Source organism: Antedon bifida, chromosome 7 (genome assembly GCF_963402885.1).
Source record: "Antedon bifida chromosome 7, ecAntBifi1.1, whole genome shotgun sequence".
Lineage (NCBI taxonomy): Eukaryota > Metazoa > Echinodermata > Crinoidea > Comatulida > Antedonidae > Antedon > Antedon bifida.
In genome coordinates, this window is record NC_136232.1 from 27,331,865 (window position 1) to 27,359,582 (window position 27,718).

Sequence of the window (27,718 nt, forward strand, 5' to 3'; positions counted from 1 at the left end):
ACCAGACATATCTATGACCAGAAGTCAATAACACATAGTTTATTAAGGTGACTTCATTCATGTCTACCAAGCGAGGCCTTTAGAGGGCGTCATTGAAGAACTTTAGAGGATGTCGTTGAATACATTTTGAAAAGTATATTACAAACTGAACAAAACACAAATGGAAATAGAATTGTGTATTCTACTTAGTCTTTTTAATCTTCATGCTAGTCGTCACTAGATGATGGTCAAAACTAAAACAGCATTTATTATACTTATTCAACCTCTCTTGGTGCATTATTTATACACATAAATATTATGGTCTTTACACAAAACATGGATAAAGATAGACAAGACCAGCCTGCTATTCTAAAAACTATATGGGAATGTGACTGTACTTAGACAGCAGCATTGCACTTAAATCCAAATATTAAACATTGGTATCAAGGTGTACAAAAATGAATCATATCTCAATATTGTACTGAGATGCATAAGCAAAGATCCCAATCCATAAATGGAAAATGATAGAAAGAAAATTAAGTTGAGCACTTGCTTATACAGTATTTAGGCACTGTACTTAGATACTTGTTTTACTTACACTGTGATGTTAGCGCAAGTAGATTTATCTATTTTATTTACTTGTTAGATTTCAATTATACAATACAATTAGCACCCATTTTATAACGCTACAAACAAATTGCATATGAAAAGGTATTTATACACTTGTTAAAAACATCAAAACTGACTGAAAAATATCAATTTTTGAAAATCAAGGTTTATATATAGATAACCATTTTATAAATGATGAACTACTAGTCAATTGTTTGCCTCTTTTTAAATCTTTGTGTTTGCTTTTACCTACTAAATCATTTTATCTGATTGTGCTTATTGTTTAAATATAGTATTCACTTCAAATTTGATAATGAATAAATATATATACAAAAAATATATCTAAAAAACAATACAAAGTATAAAACAATTTAGTTGACATAAATATACAATATTACATTAATAAAATCCATTTGTAATTTTATTGAAAAAAGTGTTAAAATAAGTGTTCTAAAACTGAATTTAGATCTGCAAGATTTGTAACTTATATCAGCCAGATGGAAGAGCAGAATCACCGAGCGTTAAGACTAGGTCAACCAGTTGACCTAAACGACGATGTCATCATCATCTGTGTTTGGTTTTCTTCTGTTTGGTATTTCAGGAAGGTCCAGACTCCAATTATGACTCGAACCTGGAAAATAACAACATTCAATTATAACATTTTCAAGTTTTTAAAACGTTTTATCAGATTATTTATTATTGTTATTATTACCACCATGCACACTATTAAACATACTGAGTAATTAGGTGATCATTTAGAATAAAATGATCACCTATTGTTATTGTATAAAATCTTTATTATTTTTTTTCTTTTTTTAGTTATCCGCATTCAGCGGATAACTCCTTGGAACTGTCCTGTTTCATCTTTTTTTTTTTCTGTATTATTCTTTCTTTCTGTCATTTTTGTGCAGAGCGTATCTCTAAAACTTGTAAAGGTAACATTTCATAACTTTGTCAACATGTGGGCATTCACGTGAAGTTGTGCTTTTTTATTTTTGAATGACGTCAGATTTGCGCAACATGACTTACGCGCGTTTTAACGAATTTCGCGTATTTAACATAAATCGAAAACCATATAACATTTTAAATTGAAACTTACTAAAAGTTTAATTTATATCTTGCGCTAACTGACTGTGAAAAAAAAATGACATGTTTCACACAAAGTTACGCGTGCACGCGCGTTTAAAATTTCAAAATGCGAAAAATCAATTTCTAATCAACTTTCTACGCGTTTCATGTCATTTTAAGCATGTAAAAAATTCCCACGCGCGCGCATATTTTTACGCGTGCGGTGCGCACGTAGCGTTGAAAAGAATTTTTTTTCGCGTGATTTATGTTTTTTCAGCCTTTTCTAGTAATTTTACCAGCTTTTAAACATTTTTGACTTAAAATTACGTCATACGGGCACGTTGAATTGGATAACTTACGTGCGTTTTTTATAAAAAAAGTTCAAAAATTTGTCAAAATTTGTCAAAATTATACCTTTTTTTAAACAGTCGTAGTTTCTAAACTAAACGGTAAAAGTTATTTTTATTACGTATTCTGGAAGTTGATGAGTTGTAGATATTGGATCATGCATTAATATGGCTAACCGGACATTGTGACGTCATCGTGTGGCCACGCGAATATAAAATATAGGATTTTTGTATCTTTCGTCTTAGCGTATCACATTTAATTGAGCGCATCTTCACTTATCCGTTTTCCATTTTCACCCCGATTTTGATATTTTGTAGGTAAATGAACTATCTTTCGTATGAGTTAAAAATACTTTAATTTTATGACGTCATCATGTTGAAAAAATTTAAATAACGTGGGTCACTTATTTTCTTCTTTAAAGTAACTTTCAATCTGTTATAGCTCGTCAGAATAAAAAGCTATAATCATGATTAAAACATTTTCTGGAAGCTATTGGATTGTAGATACGAATTCATGTGAACATTTTTCCAATCCGACGTTGTGACGTCATTATATGGCCAGTTGAATAAAAAAAGTCGTATTTTCATCTTTTGCATCATAGTTCATCACATTTAAAAGAGCGCGCATCTACATTTTACGTATTCAAATTTCTTCTACACGTTAACATGTTGTTGCTGAGATAATGTACTTCCGAAATTGCTATATTAGTGTTTCATTTTGATACCGTCGCCATGTTAAAAATAAGAATAAACGGGGGGTCCCGTAATTTCACCTATTCTACACTGTATGTAACATGTATACAGATTATACCGTTTGCACTGTATATACTATATGACGTAAAATTGACAGAATTCGGCACTAACAGCATATGATATTCTTCAGTTCAGGTCATAATGCCATAATCTTTTTCCGTGTGCAATATTCCAACGTATGGCGTGCATGTGGCGTTTGTCGTGCGGATAACTAACTCGTCAAAGTGACGAGTTTCATGTCTAGTTTTTTCTTTTTATTGTTTCTGTACACTATTTTGTGTAACAATTATCTCAAAAAGTTTAATGTCAATGATTACAAAAATTTCAGAATATCTTTCAAATAATATAACTTAATCCTAATAAGCTTTCCAGCGTGATCACTCATCCGTGACGACATTTATACGCCATTTTGCGAAATCACATTATCAATCATATCTCCATAATTCATTATCACATATTAATGAAATTCACTACACGTAAACTTCAGATCAAGGGTAAAAATATTAGCAAATAAAAACGCACGCGCACGTAGGTTCATGCGCGTGATATCGCGCGTTAAAAATTTAAAACGCTCAAAATTAAGTTTTGATCAATTTAGAGCATGAATTAGGCCATTTGCGTGTTTCAAAAAATTACTGCGCAAAAATGCGTTTTTGCGCGCGCGATACTTAAAAAGCGTAAAAAATATGAATTTTTTTTACAAATCTCATTCTACTCACCATCCTTAGTACATTCACCAAATTTGAGTCAGTTCCGACTTAAAATAACGTTATACGAGCACGTTAAAAATGACAAAATGCGCACATTAATTTTACAAAAGTTCTGAAAATGGTGAAAAATAGGTCTTTTTTAAAATGAAAATAATTCTTCAGAATGCAAGATGACCCCCGATTTTTTTAACTTATTCTGGAAGCCATTGAGTTGTAGATATGAATTCATGTACACATTTTACGTACAAAATGTTTTGACGTCATCAAATGGCCACTTGAATTTAAAAATTAGGATTTGTTATCTTTTTGTGTAGATTATCACATTCAACAGAGCGCATCTTGGTTATGTGTGCTCGAATTTCGCACAACTTTCAGTATGTGCTTGCTTAATTAATTATCTTTATCATGAGTTGACACTATCTTCATTTTAATGACGTCATCACGCGTAAAAACTTGAATAACGTAGGCCGTGTAATTTCACCTTCGCAGTAAATTTGAATATCTTACAGCTCTTCAGAATTGAAGGTTACCTTGATGATTATAATTTATTATGAAAGCTGATGAAATGTAGATATTAATTCATATAAAAATTAAGCCTATCGGATGTTGTGACGTTAACATATGGCCAGTTGAAGTGAAAAAGTAGTTTTTTCATATTTTTCGTAAAAGTTATACACAATTCAAAGAGCGCGCACAGCGCTTCTACGTGCCAAATTTTTTTCCAAATCTTATATTTTTTTGCTCAATTAATTATCTTTCGAAATTGTCATCTTAAAGTTTAGTTTGATAACGTCATCATGCCAAAAAATTAGAACATGTGTGTCCCGTAATTTCACCTATGCTACACTGTATATAGATATACAGTATATACTGTACATATTGTATATGGCATATAGGCACAACTCAGCACTATAAGCATATAATAGGATGGCATACATCAACATTTTCCGATCGTATGTTAACGTACGTGCATGTTTAAAAAAAAATTAATTTCAGTAAAATGATAAAAATGATCACCTATAATTCGTCAAAGTGACGAATTAAATTCTAGTTCATATTATATTTATGATATCTTAAATATAATTTAATATATCTTACTTTGTTTAATTGGTTCTAGTTTTGAATTAGAGATTGGACTAAGTTTACGAGAATTCCCTTCAAATAACGGTTCCAGCGTGGGTTGTTTGGAGGCTTTTATAAAACTATTCTTTTGTCCAGAAGCGTTGGCCCATGGGGGTGAGCCCAACGGATTAGGGAGGCCTGGTGCCTTCCCTTCATCAATTCCATCTACAGGCATCGGTGCTGTTTTGTTGTTCTTTTTTAACTTCTTTTTCTTCTTCTTTTTCTTTACAATTGATTCATCTAAGACAAAATAAAAATAACTGTTGAATAGTTGTGAATTAAATTGAATTATATCATAAACAAAATTAAATTAGAAGGCCATATTTCTATTTAAATCCTGTTTACAGATTGTGAGGTCACAGTAAGATGGTGGATTTTATGAATATGTTAGAAGTTAATCATTTATTTGAGAACAAAAACATCATATAGAATTTTTTTAAATACAAATACGTAGCAAGTAAATTAATTGGTAGAAAATGGCGACTCTTTAATCATCAACCACACTCTGTTGTGTTAAATCTTGCATTAGGTGATAATTTAATGGTTAGATCTTGCATTAGGTGACAATTTAATGGTTAGATCTTGCATTAGGTGACAATTTAATGGTTAGATCTTGCATTAGGTGACAATTTACCTTCTTCTTGTGACAATTCAGGTTGAGTTGATCTATTGGTTAAATCATTCCTTGAACTTAATTCCATTTCATCTTCATCATCCGTCTTTTTTGTTTTCTTTTTCTTCTTCTTATTAACAACAACCTCTTCTTCCGATTCTGATTTCATGGTATTTTTCTTATTTTTTTTAACAACATAATCTTCAGAATCTTGATTGTCAAAAGCATTGTTCTCAACTCCTTCTCCTCTTGGTGATTTTTTCTTCTTTTTTTTAGTTCTTGGTTTATCCACTACAATACTACCGTTAGTTTTAGTCCTTTCTTCACTTATGTCTTCTTCCTGTAACCTAGGTGACTTGGATTTCTTTCCACTTTCTGTTTGATTGCGCTCTTTTTTCACTTGTTTTTTCTTAGCTTTTTTATTCTTCTACAAAGGGAAAGAGAAAAAAATGTCTTTATATGTTTATCATGGTATCCGGTTTCATTCTTTTTGATTACAAATTTGTTATCTTTTTAAAATTTTGCAACAGTTTGTTTATTGTCAAATAATTTCAAAATATTGTTAAACTTACAAGATCTTCAAAATAAGTTTGGTCAACTTGCTTGAATGGATCTCCTGTAATAGCATCTTCTTCCTCTGATTCTTCTACTACTTCTCCATTTCTTTCTCGTTCTTCTTTCTCCCTTTTCTCTCTGAAATGACCAATTGAAGCCAAATCATATTTTATGTTTTACCTTCTAGCTTTATGATTCAATTTTTTTGCTTTGAAACATTTTATTTTTTTTAAATTTATTTTTCTTTTTTGAATTGAAATGTATGTATGTAGAGACTCTACTAGAGGCATAATTTATGCAAAACTACACTACGTGTATGAATCATCATTAATCATTTATGAAGACAGAAAGATCCCCTTGCTTTTGTAGTGTGTTAGTGTGCATGAAAATCAAACACATGAAATTTATACCTTTCCTCTTTTTGTCTCCTAATTTGTTCTAGTCGCTCTTTTTTATATTTTCTTGCCGCTTCTCTTTGTTCTGTATATTCTCTGTCTACCCGTTCACTTAGTTCCTCCCAATCTTCTGCCATTCCATGTAATAACCATTTAAACCCCTGATGTATTGCCTTGTCCAACTTCTTTCCAAAACCTTGAAGAGCTGTGCAGGTTTCCTATCAAAGACAATTCCAATATTAGCAATGGATACAGTACAATTAATAAATGAAATAGCTATCATTTTGATGCTCTGTGATTTCTACATAACTACATGGTTGTATTTGAACATTGAATGAACAGAAAAGTTGAGAATAAGTCATATAAAGTGAGAAACTTACAACTCTGCAAGGACACTTGCTTTCATTGACCATTTCCTCGAGTTCAAGTTGCTCACAAATATCAACTTCATCAAGAGCGCCATCAACATCTTGCTTGTTTGCCAACCTAAAACAAGGGTAAAATTTGTTGTTTACATTAAATGTTATTCCAGATTGTTCTGAAAATCGCTGTCAATGTTGAGTCAATGGTGATGAAAAAAATACTCCAATCACTGAATCAATATTAATGTAGACAACTTACACTAAAACTCTTTTTCCATGCACCCTATCATGATGCAATGTTTCTTTAAGTGTTTGCCGACATTCATCAATTCTTTCTTCATCACTTGCATCTAACACAAAGACAACACCATGTACTTCAGCATAGTAATCCTTCCATATATCACGTATCTTCTTGCCACCTCCTAAATCATATACTGTTACCTCAAACTTCTTTTCAAATGTGAACTCCACACTTGAAAAACCAACCGTTGGTGGCTCTTCTGTGTTATTTTCTAATAGAAGAAAAATAATTGCAAATTTACATAATAATAGAGAAAATGATCAAAGCCTCTTTTTAGAAAGAACAAAGAGATTGAATTATTAACCACATTTTGGAATGTCAATCACAGGTTTTGTCCTAACTAAATAATACAATTATAATACAACAAAAACATTTTCATTTAATTATCCTAACAAAATATCACTGCATTTAACCACAAACTATTCAAATAATCAACATAAAACAAAGCATTGTTGAAACCTACCTCCCTTGACACCTTTAATTGCTGTTGTCTTGCCAGCATTATCCAGACCAATCAACACAAGTGTTACCTTCCTATTTGGTATCAATAACAATAACATGTTACAGAGGCCACTTACTACTTTTTATTACTATAAACTTGTGATATTTTTAGGCCATAGTAATAAAATATGATTTTATCAATTCATAAGCTGCTTAAATTAATATTCCTGAAAGTTTGTGGAAAAGGGATTAAATATTGTAAACAAAATTGCTATTATCTTTTGCATGGCAATTCTTTAGATCTGTTTATTTGTTTAGCTTTAATAATACTTGTCATAATTGATCTTAAATCATCTGAGTCAGTACTTACTTTGGAGGTTCCTGCTGCTTTTTAATACAAGCAAAGCAGTTAGCCATCAGGCTATACATAAGGTTTCTCAAACTTGGCCAGCAACTTCTAAAAGCAATAATATATTCAATTAATTAAATAATGATTTAGTTCTTTGAGTGCCTACTACCTACAATGTCTATCCAATGTCATAAATACCAATGATATAAAATTAATTCTGGTGTGTACTATAGTATTGTAATAAGTAACTTAATAAATAGAATAGTAGTTTCCATCGTCATCTCCAATCAATCATATATTCCATTTTCTTTTAATTAGCAGAGTAAATATCTTTTAAAAATTGTTTTATTAATTAAGTCAAACTTAAAAATAGTAGGCCTAATGATGTTTTTAAAAAGGCGAAAAAGGAATCCTGAGTTGTTAGATATTTTATTGGCAATAAATGACTGGGATGTATGATCAAGCCTAACTAGAAAGGCAGTCAATCAAAATAAACAATGAAGGCCTAGTCTAGACTAGGGCCAGGCCTAATAAAGATAGGCCTAGGCCTAAGCCTATTCTATATACAAACACATCGTATTAACATTAACAATTATAATAGTACTTTTCTAGTCACACACCGACGACTGCCTCTTCTTTTCTAGTCACACACCGACGCCTAACTCTGTACACTACTACTACTACACTTTCAGAACACAGACAGGACAGTACAGTGACAGTGTCACTGTCTGAAGCTAGCCTAGCCAGCCACTAATGATTTTGGCTAGCCTAGCCTTTCCTCGCGCAAAACGCAAAAATCTTGATATCTTGCGGTGTAAATGTTGTTAGATATTAATCACCATAAAACTTACTTTTGATAAATACCAACTACTAACAAAGTGGCGTTTAGGTTTTTGTTTAATTGTCGATGAAACTGACACCCTTTTCTCTGTCTGTTGTCAGTATGGTTTCACACACAACATGCAAAACAAAAATACCACACGGCAAAAATCGACTGCTTGTTTATAAATCACGTGACCACTATTTTGTTGCCGCACAGCAACATGCAAAAGATTGTAATTGCTTTCTGCCATTGTACCCAATATATAAGATAACATGAATTATATTTATGTTACTACTATTTTCTTCGTTATCAAATAGCAATAAAATGCAGCAGATATTCAGTAAAATATGTAAATTATTATAAGCTTTTGAGCAATTTATTCATTAACATAAATAGTACAGTACTCATCATCTCCAGTACGGTGGCCGAGTGGTTAAGGCGTTGGACTTAAGTTCCAATGGACGTATGTCCGCATGGGTTCGAACCCCATCCGTACTAACTCTTTTATTTGCAAATTTGATTTTTTTATGCGTTTTTTGAATTTTGATTTCTCACTTTTCTTGTAATTATTCAGTTAACATTTTTTTTTCATTTTTTTTTTCTTTTTATCACAAAATAAATACAGTTGCTTTATTTAGGCCTATATTATTACACAGTAGGCCAGGCCTATGTATAACATCCAATATCAACCAATAAACGATTTTACTTTCAGTTAAGGTGCCATTCATACGTACCTTTGTTGGTGTTTTCGTTTTGCAATTACACATCCAAATACAAAAATGAGAATTCAACCAACATTCATTGACAACTAGAACCTTCACAGGCTATTTCACCGACACTAATACAATTGAGACGATTATTTGTTTGACCCATAAACCAGATTTATTTGAAAAAAAAAGACAAATATAACAGAATATACAAGATAAGGAAAGACTAAATGAGTTAACTAAATATTGAAGTGCCGCGATATTTATCAATAAATTATACCTTGTAAATACTAAGCCTGAAATATAAATAACTAAAATGGTTTTTTTAACCTAGAGGTAATGGTGCATCTTGCCAGAGGAATTTAAGCTACTGCACATAACATGCAGAAAACACTTAAATTGCACAAAATAGAGTATTAAATCCTATATCTTAAAAATACTTTGTATACAAAATTGCTTATAATATCTATATAATGTGATAAAAATTTGATTGGAATGTTTTATACTCTGATACAAATTTTAACTAAATTTAATCCTTATTTGCTTTTCTTACAATATTTACAAGAAAATTTAATCCCAAATAATTAACAACTGTCAGGCTATTTGCATAATTCTAATATTTCCAATAAACTGTATTGCACATTGTTAAAAATTCAATTTATTTTATAATGCAGTCTTTATATTTTGGCAAATTGCCAAGAATAAATAAATTCATTCACTATCCTTTTAAAGGTGGCAATCCTTTTCACAAGACAAACAAATAAATGTCTTTAAAAAAAAAGCGTCTTTGGGAGTGAAGTCTGGCAATTACATTTTACAGTTCCTTTACTTTGGTATTTGTTGACTTATGGTACATCAGTTGATGTACTAAGAACCTTCTGCATTTCTTCCAGTCTATTTAATCTAAGTGTTGCTTTACTTTGGTATTTGTTGACTTAGTACATCAGTTGATGTACTTAGAACCTTCTGCATTGCTTCCAGTCTATTTAATCCAAGTGTTGCTTTACTTTGGTATTTGTTGACTTAGTACATCAGTTGATGTACTTAGAACCTTCTGCATTGCTTCCAGTCTATTTAATCCAAGTGTTGCTTTACTTTGGTATTTGTTGACTTAGTACATCAGTTGATGTACTTAGAACCTTCTGCATTGCTTCCAGTCTATTTAATCCAAGAGTTGCTTTACTTTGGTATTTGTTGACTTAGTACATCAGTTGATGTACTAAGAACCTTCTGCGTGGCTTCCAGTCTATTTAACTCAAGAGTTGCTTTACTTTGGTATTTGTTGCAATATGGCACATCAGTTGATGTACTTAGAACCTTCTGCAATGCTTCCAGTCTATTTAATTCAAGTGTTGCTTTACTTTGGTATTTGTTGACTTAGTACATCAGTTGATGTACTAAGAACCTTCTGCATGGCTTCCAGTCTATTTAACTCAAGAGTTGCTTTGCTTAGTTTAAACATAACTGGACAATCAAGAGATAAACAAACTTGTTTCTCATGTGAAAATCCTTGACAGCTATTGCATATCTGAAAACAAATATAAACACAAATATTATAAGTTCTGCATTTTCAAATCTAAATCTAATTGATATTTATTACTGTTAAGTGTTATATTTGTCTGTATTGTGTGTGTGCATTACAAGGAAAACAAATTACATGTCCGTCTTTTTGTGGTCATGACAATAAAGATTTATAATATCTTATCTTAACATTTTCAACAACAGAAAATAAATACACTTACAGTTTTTAGTACTGAATAATTCCTCTCAATATCGTGCATACGGTAACACAATGTGGTTGCAACGTTTTGTGTGTTCTTTCGGCAACCAGCACAAATTCCAGTCTTGGTCAGTTGGTCACAAATTTCACAATTCATTGTGTTAAAATATTGTGATATCGTGCCCTACAAATATTAAAATAATCTTTGCGTTGAGAAACTTTACTTTTTTTACAGATCAAAAGTATTAGATATCAAAATGTGCTATGTTAGAAGCTGTGAATGTCATAATATGTATGTGGTTGTTAACAATTTACTGGGCATCCAGCTATTTACTCAACTATACAATGGAAAACAATTTAGGTGATTTGGGTTATACTACTTACTTGTTTACTTTCTGTGGCATTTGATGTTGGTGGAGCAAACTTAACAACTTTAGGTAATTCATTGTACCATTGGTACACATCAACACCAAATAAGGACATGATTCTGTCCAATGGAGGTAGAATTTGTTTGGTGACATAGTAGATTGAATTCAGCCGCTGGCTGGTGTTCTTAACAACTTCTAATGGTGATCGTACAAGTTGGATAAGTGGTAAGCCTGGACTACCATAGACTATCACATAAGGTACTCGTTCTCCTGTTCTTGGTTCCGATCGACGATCATTTGACAACATGCGCCTAGGCAAAACAAAATCCAAAATATTGTAAACCATGACATTTTTTGAAGTGTACATGTAAGTAAATACAGTTCAATAAAAGATGCTTACTTGGCTAGTTCCAAGGCTGGCACGCAAGCACCTGGTCTATAAGAGTTCATTCCACGGTATTCCTTAGCAAAGATTAAATCCTGCATGCTGATACGTCCTTCAAGAACTTTGTTGCACTGACGCTTAACATAACTCTTAACTTCAGAAATGTTGTGAGTGTTAAATAAAACCTTTATTGAACGCTCAAGGATCTGAAAAAGAGATTTGGTCTGTATTTATTATCTGGATATTGTGGTGGTGTAAAGAGCCATTGTGAGACTTTGTAGTGGAAATAGGCAAGTTGAACCCCTAAGACAAAGGTTCATAGCAAGGCAACTGTATTATACAGTACAGGACATTCAATGCGTTATTGTCATTATCAACATGTCACATAAATGATTATTATTTCAACGCAAAATATAGTGTGGTTGAATAAACAGTTTCAATACCAATGGACGACGTTGTCAACACTTAAACTTGTTAAAATTCTGCAAAATTCTGTCCGGTACTGTAGGGCTTACCTTCTAACATGATCACTGAGAAGTATGAACATAACTAACCTTTCCAACTGCAGGGCAACTATCTCTTCTAACTGTCTCAATGCCTTTTGCATCAAAGATTGGTTCCTTTTGGTCTAATGTTTCATAGCTATAGCCAACATACCGCTTCTTAGATTGCAAAACACATGGATGGTATACCTACAAAAGTAACACAATTTTTATATAATCACACATACTGACACAGTGAAACAGATATTGATTGATAACATCTATACAACTGATGTACTAATTATTAAGCATGTTATGAATTAAGAAGACTGTAAACAAATGACAAACCTTTTCAAATTTAAGTTTAACTGGTTTGGGGTTGTCAGCGGTCACATCATCTACCATCTCTTTTGCTATTTTAAAAGCTTGTTCTTTGCTTGCACCCTTCACCACGATAAACAAACTGTAAAATAAAGAAAATGTAATAATGAAGACTACTGTATATGTGTTATAATTTAATAACGTGATCGATAGACTGCAAAAACACACCATATTGTAAAGTACTGTACTACCTTACTTCAGTAAGATGGTAATTATTATAGTTATGTTATTGTACACAATTCCCAATGCTATTCATATATATTGTGTACACACCTATCTGTATCTCCATACACTACTTGTGCATCCCATTTATCAGAGTTCTCTACCAAGTAAATAGCCCTTTCCAATGTCTCCCTTGCTTTACGCACAATACTATCTCCAATCTGAAAACAAAAAACATTTTTAATTTACAATTTACGCGAAATAAAAGTTATTTTCATGAAAAATCAAATACTGTAATACATTTAGTTTTGCCTTTACAAACGAGGAAACTGCAATAATTTATAAATAAATTTGGATCCTATTTTTTCCTTTTATTTTTAAAGTAATTACTCACTTCTACACATGGCATTCTTCCAGAGAAACTAGCTGACGTGTAACCATAGGTGACGTTAGCAATGAGTTTTAAACCAAGTTGACGACTATCCAACATACGAAGAAGCACCTACAAAAAACGTGTATGATACTAAGAAAACTAATGGTTTCTAGTAATGAAGAGTTTAATTTTTGTTATTGTAACATATTGTATATTATGCCAATACACAATATATATATATATGACTTTATTTTATTCAATATGGAATTCACAAATACAAACAAAAATATACCTTATTTTGTTTGTGATCTTTCATGGCTTTTTTCACCATCACTCTCGCCCCTAGTATTTCTTCAACCATTCTGTAAAGTAATATATTCAATCTTAATATACAAAAATAACAAGTCAAATTTATTGTTATCTAAATGAGAGTCTACAGATTAAGAATGTACTTAAGTAATAGTAGAATACTTTACTTTGGCAATACACCTCTCCTGACATGTGACTTGACGAAAGCAACGCCATTGGGTGAAACATGAATATCATTCTTGTTAAACAGTTTTCTTAACTTCCTGTGTGGTATGCTATAGCTTGTACAACCAAACTTAAATTCACCATTTCTGAAAAGAAAAAAAAAAAAAAAAAATTGTTATCTGCATAAATTATCCTCAAAATGAACAAAAAAGTGTGATCCTGGACTAATTTCCAATTTTTGTTTTATGACAAATCTTGGATTTTAGTATAGAAGTACAGTAAAATAATGTTATATTGATTTAATTGAAATGAAATATGAAACATTTGAAGATCCTCACTCAGGTAATACATTGGTAAGATATAAATAATTCTTACTCTGCAATTCCTTCAATTTTGCCTAAACAAGTTGAATAGCAGTAGTTGTAAGCCATCATCATGGATGGGTAGAGAGACTGGAAATCAAGTACAATCACAGGATCCTCATAAAACCGTGATTCTGGTTCCATTACTAATGGGATGCATACAGGAGCATTCATTCTGAGAAATAAAGATAGAACAAGTAAACAGAAGAAGTCAATATATGTTATTATTTTATGATGACAGGCAAATAAAGCATTTAAGTAAATACATGGAGCAATTTATTTATAATTAAATCAACTTATTTCACCTTGCTCTCTGTTGTACACTTGGTGTTACAGCAATGTAATTCATAGGCTTAGCCAGTCGCAACATCATTGATTCTACCCGATACTGTAAATAAAAGTACAAAGAAGAAAAATTATTTTTTAAATGTGGTAAAAAGAAACTTGCATCCATCCACAAAACAACAAGATTTAAAATATGTCAAAGCTTGTTATATGGACAAACAAGATGATTATAAAATGTATGTTCAAATTCAACAAGTACATTTATTTCATCAAATGCCATACAAATCAAACAGAGCATAAAAATGCAAAATGTAAAGACATACCTGCGAGCCTCTTGATAAAACCGAGTAAAATTGAATTCCAAAAACTCTTGCTAATTCACTGGTTCGACCAATCAAATCTAGTTGGTTCAATAGCTTCATAATTCCCACTACTCTGACCATGTAATGTTCAATTGTTCTCCATCTGTGTGGTAGAATTTAGAATTAATTTCATAACAACTCAACTAATCTTATAATCCCAGTAAAATCTTTATTAAGGATGAAATTAAATTTACCTGTAAAGATCTGTCTTGTGGTCGAACCAATCAGAAAGAGATCGGAAAGAATATTCTGGGATCCGTTGATGAAGCACATGAAATGCAACATTCTCAAATCGGTAATTAGTCAGTGCAACCTGCAATGAAAATATTTGATGAATATATTTAACCTATTCTACAAGTTATTTTGAACACAAAGTATATAGTTCATTTACTAATCTAAAATTAACAATGATTTTGGTCAAACCTCATGTCGCAAAAGTCTCCAAAGGTTAAGAACAATCCTTCCCACAATGCTTATCTCCGACATGTGATCAGCACCCCATTCATCTTTTTGAGCCGAGAATTTGCTTTTCTTTGCACCTAACAAGAAATAGAACATTAATATGTTGACACAGCATGGAGTTACTTAATTCCCATATCATTATTTTCATTAACAAAATGAAAAAAAAACATACCTGGTATCCTTGACAACTGAGAGCAAAGGTCAATTGAAATGAACTCGGCTCTTTGAAGGATATATCCCCATGACAACATTTGTATCTCATAGCCAACAAAAATATCTGGATCAAATCTGAAATAATTATTAAATATTTATACAAAAATGTTCATTAAATAAAGTTGATAAACTTTGTTATTGTCTTCATGTAATCTACTTTTATTACCTCTTAACAATTTTAACAAGTTCTTCAAATATTGCTTGTTCTGATTTCACAACTATCTCCTCAAGCTGTGTAATACCAGTTCTAGCAAGAAATGGCCTCTTCTCACGACCTATATCTACTTCATTCCCATCATTCAATAAACCTGGGTCAAGTGTTATAACCCCTGTAGTGTTTCCTAAATTGTCATGCAATGTATCTGATTGAATGCAATAAAATATTGCAAAGACTGCATCAGCTTCAGGATCAGGTCGATAGTTGAGACGGGTTCTACAGTGAACTTCTAGACTCATTACTGTGATGTGCTGTACCTGCAGATAATAACAACAATATTGTTAATTCCTGATAATGATTCAATAAAGATTGAAAAATTGAATCATGACTCAATCCCTCTCCTTATTTGGCATGAGTGTTATACTATGTATTGGTTGTTTTCATTTTCCTGTTCGTTCATTGTTTTATTTCAGACATTTATACCACAAAAATAAGAGGGTCCAATAATAAGTTTGATAACATAAAACAAACTCGAAGAAAAGTGTTGAATCTTGATGGCTTGCCTCAATTTTTTCATAGTTTTGTTTTATGTTATCATACTCTACTCTATATGACCATTATACATACTTCATGAACTGCTTTGGCATCTTTCAAATTGTGCTGGCTCACTTTAAACCCAAATGCATTTCTCGGCGTTGGTCCATCAATTTCAGACAGATCTGATACTGTTCTGGCAACCGGAGTAGCAAAGGTTTCCTAATAATGAAAAAAGAGAACACTACATATTATTACTTGATTCCCAGGGATGCAGTATTGATTCCCAATCAACATATTCCTTATATGCCCATCAGTGAATTTAATGTTTTTTTGTACTTGTATGATGTTTGTACGCAAATACGGTTGTGATATGCCTAAATATGGTTGTGATATGACATCATCGTATCCATTAAGGGCTTTAGGTCAATACTTACCAAGTTTTGCATATTCAATTTTGGATCTTCTTGTTTTTCATTGTCTGTCCACCTCAAAGGTTCTTTCACATTCAAGATAGGTGTACACTGGGTAATGTGCATCGGTGTACTAGTACTTGTGTGTGGAATACTTGTGTCTCTTTGCGAGATAGCTGGAGTTCCTGCTGTAAATGATGTACTAGCTTTTCTAAGAGGGGTACTGTGACATGGCTGGTTTTTAAATAATGGTAATTTGGTCATTGGTTTGTCAGATACTGGAGTATTGTACAGCTGAGAGGGAAATGATTTAACCTTTTCATTACTTTTCTTTCTCATCTTTTCATGTTCTAATTTATTTTTGTCTTGTTCACAAATGTTTCCACTTCTCTCAACTTTTATTCTTTTTTTGTGTTTGTACAGTTCTTTCCCTTCCATCCATTTTGTAACTCCTGATCGTGATGGAGGCAACTTGCATGGAGTAATTACCGTAGTTTTATTACCCAAAGTAAGTGCTCTCAATTCTGGTCTGGTCTCAATTTCATTAATTAGCTGGAAGCTATTATTGAAATCTTGGCTTGTGGAATGTACTTCTGTAAATGAATTAACTAAGCATTTTCTCCAATGTTGAATGCCATTCTCTGATAAAACACTTCTGCATTTTGGGAACTCGGATGGGATAACAGATTTGATTCTGTTATGATGAGATGGTTGATTACTGAAATAAAACAGATTTGATTCTGTATTGACGTAATGGTTGATTATTGAAATAAAACATTTTAATTCTGTTATGATCTGATGGTTGATTACTGAGAGAAAACAGATTTTATTCTGTTATGATGCGATGGTTGATTACTGAAAGAAAACAGATATGATTATGTTATGATGTGATGGTTGATTACCGAAAGAAAACAGATTTGATTCTGTTATGAAATAGTCTTACCTTGATTTATCTGGTAAGTCAGCTGGACTTTGGCAGAAGGCTTCTTGATGACGAAACTCCTTAAGCCCAAACTTAGAAAGTGACTCAGTTACTTCTGTTTTAGAAGGAGGAAACTGCTGTGGCATCCACACTTTCACTCCTACAGGTAAACCATTTGTTGATGGGGTATCGTCATCTTTATGGCCTTCATCCGATGTTTTAGTCTTTGATTTTTTATGAAATTCCTGTTGTTTATCCTCCTTTATAGGTTCTTTATTGCTCTGATATTCTTTTCTTTCAGATGTTTTACAACTTTCAGATGTTTTACAATTAATTTCAGTACTTTCAGTTTTTGAACAGGATATATTTTGAGAACACATAACAGACATCACAGAATCATCTTCCAATGATTCCTCTAATGTTCGTTTTCTTTTTTTTGTTTTTATTAAAATGCTATCCTCTTGTTCGGATGGATGTTTTACAGATTGTTGTTTTGATTCTACAACCTCAACTGATTGCTTGGGTGGTTCTGGTGTATCAGGAACAGACATAATAGGAATTGGAGAACTTTGGTTTGATTTTATTTCTTCTCCATGAAACAATTCAGTAACACTGGGAGAGCATAGGTTGTTCTCACCTTGTATCAACGAAGGAGAAGTTTCATCTTCACTATAATACTTTTGGAGTTCAGTAATAATGGAATGCTGCTGGCCTAAATCAGTTAGTTTTGATATGGTTGGTTCAAGTTTGAAATTACTCTCATTACCAACTTTAACTTCTAATCCATCTATCAAGTTGTCATTTTGCTCAGTATTACCTATTTTTTCTTCTGAGCTTTGTTGATCCAATATTTCTATTTCTGCCCCAATGTTATTTACTTCTACTTCTGCCCCAATGTTATTTACTTCTACTTCTGCCCCAATGTTATTTACTTCTATTTCTTCTTTGTGATTGATAAACTCGATTTCCTCAAGGCTTTGATTTTGTTCAACCAAATTAGTCACCGGTACTTCTATGCTTAGTTCATGACTAATTTGACTATCATGGTTTGAGGTCTCAGATAATGATTTTATGTCTTGTACCGCTGACGTTTCAGTTCTTGTTCCATGATTCTGTATGATATTTTCAGATGCCACTTCCATTTCATTCTTGTTAAAAACATCCTGACTATCAATAAAAATAGAATCACTTGAAGAGTTGTTCAAACTAAAACCATTTGATTCTTGTGAGGAAATAACTTGTGAAGCTGTTGAACAGATTACTTTGTAAGTAGGTTCACCTTCAACTAAAAAGCCCTGGGAATCCAGAAGATTGAAAGATGTTTCAACATTACTCTCGCTACCTGTGGAGTACAAGGAATCGGAAAAGTTTTGAGAACTTTCTTGATTATTTCCAGTCTCTTGAGATAGTGCAGTATAATCTGAGGTAAAGCTGTTGTTACATTGTTCTGGAGTTATATCATCGATTGATATATCTGGTTTTTCTACCATATCTGAATTCAGAAGCTTGAAAGATGAACTTTCAGTTTTATTATCAACATCTTTAGTAATTGCACATTTAGGTTCACCAGATTTTGCTTCAACTTCAACTGTATTTAATGATTCTTTCAGCATAGTAGTTTCACTCATTTTCTTAGAATCATTTGAGGTTTTCTGTATGACCATTTCTGAAGCTGTCACAATTGCTTCTGGACTGTTCGGCAACACAGAGTTAGAAATCAAGGCATCTGTCTGTAGACAATCTTCTTGATGTTCTTTCATTTCAGCATTAGAAGATAGTGGTGAAACAGCATCAACAGTTTCTGGAATATTCTTTAAGGCACTATCTGATGTCTTTTCAAAGTCTGCATTAATGCCTGTCTCAATTTTGTTTAAGGCACTGACTGATGTATTTGGTATAGGAGAGTTAATAGTTGCATCTTCTTGAATTTTGTGACTATCAACATTGTCTGGTAATCCAATTGCTGCACCATATATTTTCGGGCCAGTAGAATCAACAGAAGCACTTTCTTGTGATACAACTTCTAATAGTGAATCATCAGGATCATTATTCTGGTCTTCGATGGCCTTTCTAAATAAATCTAGAAAAGAGGCTGACTCAGATGCATTAACCTTATCTTCATTGTCACTACTACTACATAAGATGTTTTTGGAAAGCGGCAGTTTTGAAATTCCGGATGAATTATTTAATGAAATTGTGTCAATGTTTTTGCTTTTGCATAAGGTTTCCTCTGAATTAACTGGATTACATTCTTTGTGTAAATGTTGTGTATTTCTACGCTTTCTTTCTGATTTTTGGGAAGCACCATCTGATGTTCTTTTTCGCTTATTCCTTCTAACTTTCTGTGTCTTTTCTTCCTTAGATTCTCTGTTCTTCTTTTCTGAATCAACTGAGCAGACTACATTTTCCTTAACTGGTGATTTGTCAACATGCATAACTTCATCAAATTCTTCTCTTTCTGTTAAATTAACATTTCTAGAACCCTGATTAGTTTTATAGTTTTTACTCATGAGTACATTGTCACAATTAGTTTGTGTTATGATGTTTGATGGCTTTATCTTTTTCACATTTCCTAAATTCCTTATATTTCCTACATTTCTTTGTTTGCTTGAAGTCATTGTTGTTGTCTTAACTACACTGGCATCTTTGATATCAATGTTGGACGTTGGTGACCAGCATCTTGGTGGACTGGAGACTTCCGGAGGACAAATTGGAGACATGTATGCAAAAGACAGAAGAACATCTTGATACAATGAGTCACAGTCTGTATTGGTAGTATCGAACATCTGTTCTGGTAGTTTTTGTACCTGGGTTTTATTATCGAAAAACTTTCTCGATAACTTTGATGGTTTTTGTCTTTTAAATTTGTCTTTCGTTAAATCATAATGTCTAGAGGGGGAGTTAATATCCTGAACTATCAAATGTCCATCTTGTTTCAAAAACTTGATGCCTACTCTAGGAACGATTGGACTACGTTGTTCTGTAATGTTCATATCTGTTTCATGTGATACTTGCTTAAAAACCCCAAGATGATTCTGTTGAACGTTTCTGACGTCTTTTCTTAAATCATATTGACCATGTCTTGGTTCAGACATTGAGTCATTTCTAGTGCCGTTTTTAACTTTTCTGGCAGGATAAATTTTATCAAGAAATAAAAGTGCTGGTCTTTCTTTTTTCTTTGGAATTTTCTTACAAGCAAGTCGTCTCTTTGGAGATTGTACAAGATTGTGAACTTTGGGTGGGGAATTTACTATTTTCCTTTTGTTTTCTTTCTCTATGCTTCTTCTCAAATCAATTTTCTTTATCTTCGTAAGTTGTCTCTCAATATCACTTAAAAACTTTTTTGTGAGTAATACAGTCTGTTTCTCTGCACTAACTTTATGGACAACTACTCTGAGTGTTCGACATCCTACAAATGGGTTTCCACCAAACGATGAACTCATTAAGGCCTTTGGTTTCTTCTTTTCTTTCAGTTCAAAATCATCATAAATATCATCATTCTGATATTTTTCACTCAAGCAATCTTTCATCAATGATTCCATTAACACATTTTTACATGGATTTGTACGACTCTTTCTATTGATCCTTCTATTTGTCTTTTTGGTAACTGGATTAGATTTCCTTCTTTTCTTGTTAGGAAAAAACCTTCCTTCTTTAAAATCGTCATCACTAACGTTGAGTTCAGAAGTTTTTTTGAGATCAGATTTAATATTTTCATTAAGGTAATCATTGTTACATGCCAGAACATCACCATTTAAACATTTCTGATTCTTCTTTACTGGATCTTTTTCCATGGGATTTGTTGTCATACTTTGCTTATCTTGTATTAAACCTTTGTCTTCCAAAGAGACTTCTCTAGAACAGTTGTTCATAGCTGGTTTTCTCAGAGTGTTGATTGTCGTTAATTTTTCATTACTTGGTTTATTTTCAGGCACTTTAAATTCTTCTTTGTTGTTAGGAGATACATCTGGAACATTTGGTAGACTGCTTATTACATTTTTAACAAATTCAGAATTCTTTACATCGGGTTGCTTTTGTGTAGAATTTGCGTCTGCATAGGCTTGGATATTTGGTATTTGTAAAGAAGTTTTCTCTTCACAAGACGATTCTTTAACGTCTTCAGAATCTTCTAAATAACCAGAATCTTTTAGTTGTCTTGTTGGATCAGAAACATCTAACACTGCAGTACTGACATCAGTTGGTAATATTTCTGGTTCTACAATCTCCTCACTGTGCTTTGTGTCAGTGGTTATAAGTCGATCTAAACTGTTAATTTCAGCTGTAATTTCCTCTCCTTTATTGACTTTCAATTCATCATTTCCATTCTCTGTGTATTTTCTATCCTCCTTTATATCTTTATTTTGTTGGAAATTGTTTTTATCCAGTTCAACTTTGCATATCTGCGTATTTAGTTTGGTAACCTTCATTTGGTTGTCAAATTGTAGAGGTAAATTACGCCAGCGGACACCTAAGGTCTTAGTTTTCGGAATGTACTGAGTAGACACAGTATCCTCTACAATACAAAAGTAATTGATAAAATGAGAGTAATGATTGGACGAATGGTGAAAATGTAAATAATTCAGTTAGATTATAGAATGACCAAGATAGATAGCAACTAAGAATAAATATTAAGTAAGTAATACAGTAAGTAAGTGTTCATAGATTTTCAGTTTTAGTACTTAAAAGGTATTCACAATATTATAATATTTCACCATTTCTTAAAACACATTTATAACCTCTTATTTGTACCTTCTTTTTCATCTGATCCCCCGTCTACTTGAGGTAGCTTGTCTACAATTTTATCATCTGTTTCCTCTAATGTGTCATCAAACCATGACAAGTGGATATCATTGTCATCTGAACAGAGCTTAATACTATGCCTGTAAAATATCAAAAGTTATATCATCATCTGAACTGGACTTATACTATAAATAAACATTTATTTTAAGAAAAAAAATAAAATAAATGTGTATGCAAAATTAACAAAACGTTATAATTTGATTACTTAAATTAAATAAAGTAATTTTAAATAGTTAACAGTGATTAACAATTAAAATAGATTTTTGCCAACTCACTGTGTTGCCATGGCTACAACATCGTCATCCCATGCTTGAGTCATCATTATTTCCTCTTCCTCTTCTTCTACATCAAGTTTGTCTTGACCTTCCTCTTCTTTTATTTCAATTGAACTCAATCCTGATAACATACTACCTTCTTCTAATGATGTTTCAGTTGCTAAGTCTGCTAATAATGCTACCAAGTGTTTATCTTGCGTTGAACCTTCACAGAAACACATTTGACTCATAATACAAAACAACAAATTGAAATGGGTTTTTAATAAGCTGGTTTAATGACTTTTAACATGCAGCAATGCAGTAGAGCCCCTCCTGTGAGACACCCCCATTAAGGGGACATTTTTACGAATCAAAAGCAATACATATTTAGGAGCACTTTATTGGAGGCCAAAATTATCCTCTTAATAGGAGTTCTAATTTTAAGTGACAATTCAATTCAAAATGTTGAAAATGGTATACCTATGTGTTGAGACATACTAAAGCTTTGACTTGCTTCAACGACTGATAACACAGCTTCTTCATCTATGCAAGGTTTCACTTCTTGTCTGTTTAGAGTGTCTAAAGTTGAAAAAAAAAGAAGCAAAACGTGAAAATTAAATTCTTAGATCATAAAGACGTTACTTGCTTATCATTCTAGTAAACCTGGTAAGTAGAAGCATGTACTTAAGACAATAAAAAGAAAAAAATTATTACATGGTGGCAATTATGTGTAATCGTTAGGGTAATAATCAAAATTAATTTATTTAAAAAAATGTATTTTATAAATAAACGAAAAACAATTAAAACTTAAATAATGTTGGTTCCATAGAGTCCAAACAGTTTCATATATTTTGTACTTGAACTCTTACCTTGTGATTGGCTAGAATTTAAGAAGCTTTTTTCTGATTGGCTAAGAAGTTGTACAGTATCTTGAGATGAATCACTATCTTCATGTTGACTATAAGGTAATTTACATATAATATAATTGACAATTATGCTATAATCACTATTGATGAAGAATCTACAACACTAGATCAACAAAATGATAGACTAAAAAAACTAAATAAATATTCCTGAAGAATTACTTTGCACTTAATAATAAAAATATTATTATTAACATTAGAGACAATAAAAAGAAACTTCTAAAACTACATTTAACTGAAATGTATTTGTGAATGATAACATTTTTTTTTTGATTCAATTTAATTTAGCTTATTAGAAACTAAATGAAATCCTTTGAAGATTTATAATTATTTGTTAAGAATTTTCGAAAATTGGAATGAAAACTCACAGTAGAGCATGTTGCTGTTGAATAATTTCATCAAGTCTTGCAAGCTGCTGTTTCTCACTTGATGTAGGCGGAATAAAACCACGTTCTGCAACAAAATGAAAGTAATCCTGCATTACAAAGGGGAATTTTAAATGAATTCAATAAACTATTATACACATTTATAAAATATAAAGTATTTGGTATAAAGCTAGCATAGTAAATTAGAGAGGGATTCGGAAGATAGAAACATGAATACGCATGCGTATAAGCAGACGCTTTCAATTTGCGCGAACACATTCGCCTAGCGGAAATCAGCTTTAAGTAGAAGAGTAGTTTGGCTTATACAAAGAGTCATTACGGTAATTGTACTTGATATGTTCAATAATTTCCTAACATTTTTCATACCTGGAGAAGAAGGAGGTAACAACTGTGAGACTTGATTTAACTCTTCTCTTCGTTTTTTCTCATCTTCCCAAATTGCCAATAAACCTGGGTTTCTACCAACATTTTCTGAAAAATAACACAAACTAAATTGTTCTTCTTTCTGTAAATACTCGTACTGTCCAATTATTCACACATATAGTATAGTATTATTTAGTAAAGTAAAATAGAAATATTTAAAAAATCCCTAAATTAATGTGAGGTTGGTCAAATCATTTTCATTTCAAATTTGGCTTACTTAGCCTTGAAATAAACTTTAGTGCCTTACTTTGTATCTGCAATCTGTTCAAAATATCAACAGCAACACAGTCTACTTCTAATTCACAGGTACTCTGTTTAGCTGTATCCAATATCGCATTTCTACAATAATACATTATACAATGTTTTTATCAATTTTTTAAATGTAGAAATAAGGCAGGGAACTTCCTGAAATCGTCCTAAAGAAGAGTATAATTATTCATATTTCTGGTTCAGGTAAGGTTTATGTTATTTGTTTAATTATACAGAAAATTAATTAATAAACAGTATACATATAATGAATGTTTATAATTGTAGTTGAGGTCAGGTCACCTTTTATGGTTACGGCAGTAAATTGCTATTCAATATAAGAAGGCATTTTGTTATCTGAGTCTAATTATTGCAGTTACTCTCTTCACTGTAAGTATACATACAATCATTACTTTATTAATTCTTTCTTTGCCATACAAACATTTAAACATTATAAATTGACAACCATTCAGTTTGAAACTAATTATACATCACCTTGGTATTCTATTCAAATCATAATACGTTGTAGACAGGTCGCCATAGCAACTGTTACTTGAGACATCTTGTTTGCTCAACAGATAATTTGATGGATTGTCTATAATATGAATAGTTGAACTTGTAACTTAAAGTCAAAAAATAAGCTCTTCTAATATTAGTGTAATGTATATGAACCTATTGTTGAAATGGAATATATGAAAACCAGTAAGGAAATTTGCAACGAAATAAATAAGACTTACCCTCAGTATCATTGGGAACTCTAAACTTTAATGCGCTTATGTTAACCATGTCCATACCAGATAGGTTGTAGTCAATAAAAAACTGTAATTAAAATTGGCTGGGATTAATATCCGGTATTGGTTATGTTGATAATGAAAATGAAATAAACAAACAAGAACATTTGTTTTTATTGCATTTTTTATTGTTATTTAAATTGTACAGTACTTTTGTAAATACTGTACAATGTTTTTAGCCATACGGCTACTTGTAAGTTTTTATAGCTAAATAAAATAAAAATAAATAAAGAAAAAAAGGGAATCATCACCTGAAGGAGAAATGGAATATGAGCTTCATGCGGTTGATGAACCTTGTTCATAATGGCGCCGCCGTGGAGCAAGTCAACAGCTCTGATGCAGAAATAAAGATAAATGTGCATAGTCAACAATAACATACTATTCAAACACTACTACTAATTCTACTGTATTTATGTCTACAATATATTATACTGTAGCTGCTCTAGAGAGACAGACATCTTTTTATTTTACAACATAAATAGATTTCAATTCATTATTTATAAATATAAAATCGTTACTAAAACAATTAAAAATGTAAGAATGAAACATACTTTTTTACCATCAATGGATTGCAAAAATATATCTTCATAAATAATTTTTCTTCTTCATAGTATCCATAAAATGGGCTAAAAAGAATTTAAAAATTGATAACAGGCCATTAGTTCTTAAAACAAGTGTTTCCTAGCTTATGTTATTGATATGGTGCCAACAAGACGATTTCTTTCAGAATATAGGATACATAAGAAAATACTTACATTCCAGAAACAAGTGAAATCTTGAAAACATGCAGTGTTTGATTCTTGACAGATTGATTCATTGCAACTTGTAAAGCTTTATCAATACTGATTGCAAACTGTAAAAGGTATTGGTCATCCTCTACTGGTCTTGGACCATCATAAGGCACATAGATGTACGGCAGCAATCCATGGATATGCAAACATGTCTTTTGGCCTGTTGAGAAAAACATGGAATCAGAAAATGTACATTTTTTCTCTTCTGTACACAAAGAAAAAGGTTCCAACTTTGAATCTGTTTGCAGGAGACCTATAGTGAAGTAATTATTGTTTTATTTATTTATTATTTTTTATTGAAAATTAATGAAGATCTCATAAAATAAAAGTTTTCATTTTATTTTTAAACTGTAAATCATGAAAAAATAGATGAAGTTCAGAAAGAGAACAGATCCTATTTCTGTAAATTGTATGTAAATCAAGAATTAATTTATGCAATGATTCATGTTTAGTTCAGAAAGATGTATTACAGACCAATTTGTGAGACCTTTAAACACATTAGTCTTGTCTTCCAAAAGTATAACAATAGATGAGGTATTTGTTGAGATTATACAGTAGGAACTCAACTGAATAATGTTATTTTATCTCAATTTGCACTTTACTAACTATATATAGCTCTTCATGCATTAATCATTCTGTATTTAAAAAGCATTTGGTTTATCATTCAGTTTCTATTTCTGTCCATTTTCCAATCTATATTTATCAACATTTAATGAATTTTCATCAATAATTAATAACTTGATATTAATAATAATCGTCACTGCAATATGGGTGTATTATGAATAATGTATAATAATAATTTACATAAAAATGTATTTAGCAGTTTCAGAAATGCTGTCCTGAGTACAGGTAGTAACCGTATTACATTACATACTGCAGAGGATAATTTATTTTAAAATTTATTCAAAAATGTGAGGTACATCAATGTAAATGGAATGAATGGAAAGTCTTAGTATTTTTTATTATAACTTACCAGCAGGGGTAGCACCAAACACCCTTACAACAGGAACACGCTTTACGTCACAGCCTCTAAAGTCAGAGTACGTAATGTCCAAGTCTGCAATAGGCTCAGCCATATATGTATCAGCTGTTACAATACGAACTGACAGCATTTTGTCTTCCATTTTCTATATAAACCTTTTAGAAATTTGGAACAACATTACTGCATTATACTATCATTATGATCTGAGGACAATTCTTCATTCTATGCACTGGATTATTACTACTGAATCAGTATGGTGGTCTGAACTTAATTCTCTTACTATAAATGTTTAAAAATTTCAAACGCCGTTGTTATTTTATTGCACAAATTAATACATTTTGTCAATATACCATAAGTATGTGTATGGCATTTAAACATCATAATTGCTTTGCTACTTTGGTTGGCTCTGAATTAAAATACAATAATTCTATAATTTTATGCATGAACGAATTTTAGTCTTTTCATCCTGCAGTGCAATAAGTGAATACATATCCATCAGGTGAGTTCACAGTGCATTCAAGCACAGTGTGAACAAAGCCTATACTATGCCAATGGATGGATACACAACAGTGTAATTACCAACTCACTGAATACAATACAAAAGGTATTATCAGTGACCAAGGGTGTTGTTATATAATGGTAAAGGTTCAAGAGTTTTTTTCCGTGTAATGTTTGAGAAGCAAACGTAACTGATGGGTTTAATACCATTATCAAATGCCCTTTGAATACAATAGTTGATAGCAAATCTGAGATAAAGGTATTTCCTATGTATTGCTTCCTTGAAGAACCATTTAAAGTTAATGCAAATCAAGGTAACTATTTTGAATGAAAACACTACAAAGTTAAATAACCTTTTCACTAATTCAAAGAGGTGATTATTCCAAGCTTTGATTGGCTGAAAAAGGCTTTTTTTGTGAATGTACTCTCATGTTT

At 31.8% G+C, this 27,718-nt stretch overlaps 2 protein-coding genes and 1 non-coding gene across 3 annotated transcripts; 1 reads left to right on the forward strand and 2 right to left on the reverse strand.

Annotated features, from left to right (window-relative positions):
* Window positions 1–191: 191 nt before the first annotated feature.
* LOC144848427 (uncharacterized) lies at window positions 192–8,611 on the reverse strand. The gene is made up of 10 exons (XM_078705158.1): window positions 8,456–8,611; window positions 7,626–7,712; window positions 7,278–7,348; window positions 6,773–7,025; window positions 6,532–6,637; window positions 6,167–6,369; window positions 5,774–5,894; window positions 5,223–5,628; window positions 4,565–4,828; window positions 192–1,219 (listed from the first exon to the last, which is right to left on the reverse strand). The coding sequence occupies exons 2-10, from the start codon at window positions 7,682–7,684 to the stop codon at window positions 1,134–1,136; spliced, it is 1,569 nt and encodes a 522-aa protein (XP_078561284.1). The 5' UTR covers window positions 7,685–7,712; window positions 8,456–8,611; the 3' UTR covers window positions 192–1,133.
* A 231-nt stretch (window positions 8,612–8,842) lies between these two features.
* Window positions 8,843–8,925, forward strand: Trnal-uaa (transfer RNA leucine (anticodon UAA)). Its single transcript has one exon. It is a non-coding gene; the product is annotated as a tRNA-Leu (tRNA).
* Window positions 8,926–9,283: 358 nt separating this feature from the next.
* Window positions 9,284–26,947, reverse strand: LOC144849031 (DNA polymerase zeta catalytic subunit-like). The gene is made up of 34 exons (XM_078705985.1): window positions 26,777–26,947; window positions 25,768–25,963; window positions 25,564–25,638; window positions 25,264–25,345; window positions 24,959–25,040; window positions 24,717–24,816; window positions 24,223–24,314; window positions 23,919–24,023; window positions 23,535–23,619; window positions 23,113–23,249; window positions 22,724–22,822; window positions 22,265–22,469; window positions 21,939–22,069; window positions 18,095–21,702; window positions 17,211–18,040; window positions 16,292–16,985; window positions 15,948–16,076; window positions 15,330–15,637; window positions 15,123–15,238; window positions 14,912–15,027; window positions 14,683–14,801; window positions 14,450–14,591; window positions 14,147–14,229; window positions 13,855–14,016; window positions 13,482–13,625; window positions 13,298–13,367; window positions 13,027–13,134; window positions 12,744–12,853; window positions 12,438–12,552; window positions 12,162–12,299; window positions 11,623–11,813; window positions 11,239–11,533; window positions 10,877–11,038; window positions 9,284–10,662 (listed from the first exon to the last, which is right to left on the reverse strand). Exons 1-34 carry the CDS (start codon window positions 26,925–26,927, stop codon window positions 10,492–10,494), a joined length of 9,351 nt encoding a protein of 3,116 aa, XP_078562111.1. The 5' UTR covers window positions 26,928–26,947; the 3' UTR covers window positions 9,284–10,491.
* Between the last annotated feature and the right edge of the window lie 771 nt (window positions 26,948–27,718).

Excerpts from the sequence above, each read along its gene's own strand:
- LOC144848427 (XM_078705158.1), bottom strand. The coding sequence starts at position 7,684 with ATGTATAGCCTGATGGCTAACTGCTTTGCTTGTATTAAAAAGCAGCAG. Across the intron at positions 6,370-6,531 it reads GCAAGTGTCCTTGCAGAGTT|GAAACCTGCACAGCTCTTCA; the intron begins GTAAGTTTCTCA and ends TGTCTTTGATAG. Across the intron at positions 5,629-5,773 it reads AAACTTATTTTGAAGATCTT|AAGAATAAAAAAGCTAAGAA; the intron begins GTAAGTTTAACA and ends TTCCCTTTGTAG.
- LOC144849031 (XM_078705985.1), bottom strand. The coding sequence starts at position 26,927 with ATGGAAGACAAAATGCTGTCAGTTCGTATTGTAACAGCTGATACATAT. Across the intron at positions 24,315-24,716 it reads GATTTGAATAGAATACCAAG|AAATGCGATATTGGATACAG; the intron begins GTGATGTATAAT and ends GTATTATTGTAG. Across the intron at positions 14,592-14,682 it reads CACAAGACAGATCTTTACAG|ATGGAGAACAATTGAACATT; the intron begins GTAAATTTAATT and ends TCTACCACACAG.